The 2,509-nt window shown below is 63.5% G+C and overlaps 1 protein-coding gene across 1 annotated transcript in view; it reads left to right on the top strand.

The window, feature by feature from the left end:
* Positions 1–2,509, top strand: part of RARG (retinoic acid receptor gamma) — a 3,304-nt gene that overhangs the window by 353 nt on the left and 442 nt on the right. Inside the window, exons 2-5 of the mRNA XM_017733379.1 lie at positions 6–480; positions 697–851; positions 1,644–1,820; positions 2,376–2,504. Of these exons, the coding sequence (XP_017588868.1) occupies positions 6–480; positions 697–851; positions 1,644–1,820; positions 2,376–2,504 (936 nt within the window). The remainder of the gene's footprint in view (positions 1–5; positions 481–696; positions 852–1,643; positions 1,821–2,375; positions 2,505–2,509) is intronic.

Genomic DNA, 2,509 nt, shown 5'->3' with positions numbered 1-2,509 from the left:
CCCAGCACTTGGAGGAGGCCGTGGGGGCTCCCAGGGACACTGGGGACCTGCCCCAAGAAAAGGGGACCCCCCAGGCAGTGGAGACCCGCTCGAGGAATGAGTGCGGGAGTGGGAACCCAGCACTGGGCTGCTGTAATGGGGGCGCTTGGGGACCCTGTGGGGTGAGTGGGACTCCCCCTGGGGGATGGGGACCCCTCAGGGACAATGGGAACCCCCCAGGCCCTGTGCCCCACCCTGGGATACTGGGGAGCCTTACTGGGATCCCTGGGGATGTGACGCTAGTGTCCCCAGTTTGGGGGTGCCCTGGCCCCCTCCAACCCCCAGCTTTCCCCCTGCAGGGGTTTTTCCGGCGGAGCATCCAGAAGAACATGGTGTACACGTGTCACCGTGAGCGGAACTGCCAGATCAACAAGGTCACGCGGAACCGGTGCCAGTTCTGCCGCCTCCAGAAGTGCTTCCAGGTCGGAATGTCCAAGGAAGGTAAGAGGGGGTCCGGACAGGGGTCCCCCGAAGTTGGGGACCCCCCCAAAGCTTCACTGAGGGGCCCTGGTGGTGCCCCAGGGGGCCTGGGGATGCTCATGGTGGGGATGTTCCTGTCCCATGGGGGGATTTTTGGGGGAGGTGTGGGGAGGAAACCCCACTGGGAGGGATCCAGCCAATGCCCCTGGCCCCCAAATTGCACCCCATCCCCCCCAGCCGTGCAGAACGACCGGAACAAGAGGAAGAAGGAGGTGAAGGAGGATTTGGGGGGGGATGAGCTGAGCCCCGAGCTGGCCGAGCTGGTGCGGAGGGTCAGCAGAGCCCACCAGGAGACCTTCCCCTCACTGGGCCAGCTGGGCAAGTACACCACGGTGAGCAGGGCTGGGAGTCTGGGGGGACCGAGGGGGAACCCCAACCCTCCCCCCAACCCTTGGACCCAGGGCAGGGTTGCTGCTCCCTCCTGTCCCCCCCAAACACGAGCACTGGGGGCAGCTGGGGCTGGGGAATGTGTTCAGGGGTAGTGGGGCACCAGCTTTCTGTCCCCAGGGGGTTTTGGGAGTCCCTTTGGTGGGGACCCCAACCCTCAGACCCACAGTTGGGTCCCTGTTCCCTCCTGACCTCCAAAACACAAGCGCTGAGCACTGGAGGTCTGGGGGATGAGTTCAGGGGGAGGGGTGCACTGGGACTGAGCACTGGGGGTTGTGGGGAGGGTTTGGGGGGTTACTCATGGGAGGGACCCCAACTCTTGAGCCTAGAGCGGGGTCTCTGCACCCCCTGACCCCCAAAAACTCAGGTGCTGAGTAAAGGGAGCAGCTGGACTTGGGACTGGGGTTGAGTTCAGGGCTGGGGGTCACTGAGGAGGGGGTCCCAGCAGGTCCTGACCCCCCATAACTGAGCCTGTGTCCCCCATAAATTCAGCATTGACCACATGGTCAGCTGGAACTGAGGCTGGGGGTTACTGAGATTGGGGTCTCATGGGGTCCCAGTCCACCCCGAGCCCCCACAACGGAGCCCATGCCCCACAGAACTCAAGCGCTGACCACCGGGTGCAGCTGGACCTGGGGCCGTGGGACAGGTTCAGGGTGCTGGGGTTGGGGTCCCAGAGGTTCCAGGGGGTCCTGAACAACCCCCCTAACAGAGCCAGGGCCCCCCCTGTCCCCCAGAACTCGAGCGCTGACCACCGGGTGCAGCTGGACCTGGGGCTGTGGGACAAGTTCAGTGAATTGGCCACCAAGTGCATCATCAAGATCGTGGAGTTTGCGAAGCGGCTGCCGGGGTTCACGGGGCTCAGCATGGCTGACCAGATCACTCTGCTCAAGGCCGCCTGCCTCGACATCCTGGTGAGGGCTGGGCTCCACAGGGCTTGGGGGGGCTCTTCAGGATGTTTGGGGGCTCCTTGGAGGGGCTTGGGGTGGCCCACGGTGGTCCTGACCTCACCAGCCCACGGACAGACGTCCTGGAAAGGGGCTGGGAGGTCTCCTGGGAGGGCCTGGGTGGGTTTGGGAGTCCCTTGGTGGGAAATTTTGGGGTCCCTTAGGTGCTTTTGGTGACCTTGGGCGATTTTGGGGTGTCCCTGACCCCAACCCCCAGTGCTGTGTCTGTGCTGTGGTAGAGCCAGGGCAGGACACGACAGTGCTCCAGGGTGGGCAGATCCTGGGCGGATTTTGGGGTCCCTGCCCTGCGGCGCTGTGGATCTGCACCTGCTACCTGCCAGAGCAGGACACAGTGATGGGATGAGCTGACCCTGGGTGGATTTTTGGGCCCCTCTGTGGATTTTTGGTGTCCCTGTGTGGATTTTGTTGTGCCTGGGTGATTTTAGTGTCCCCGGATGGATTTTTGGTGTCCCTGGATGTATTCTCGTGCCCCTTGGTGATTTTGGAGTCCCTGCCCTGCAGATGCTGCGGATCTGCACCCGCTACACGCCGGAGCAGGACACAATGACGTTCTCAGATGGGCTGACGCTGACCCGGACCCAGATGCACAACGCGGGATTTGGGCCCCTCACCGATCTGGTGTTCGCCTTCGCGGG

Source organism: Corvus brachyrhynchos, unplaced genomic scaffold (genome assembly GCF_000691975.1).
Source record: "Corvus brachyrhynchos isolate BGI_N302 unplaced genomic scaffold, ASM69197v1 scaffold875, whole genome shotgun sequence".
NCBI lineage: Eukaryota > Metazoa > Chordata > Aves > Passeriformes > Corvidae > Corvus > Corvus brachyrhynchos.
The sequence above is the reverse complement of the archived record's forward strand: the minus strand, read 5'-3'. Positions and strand labels throughout refer to the sequence as shown.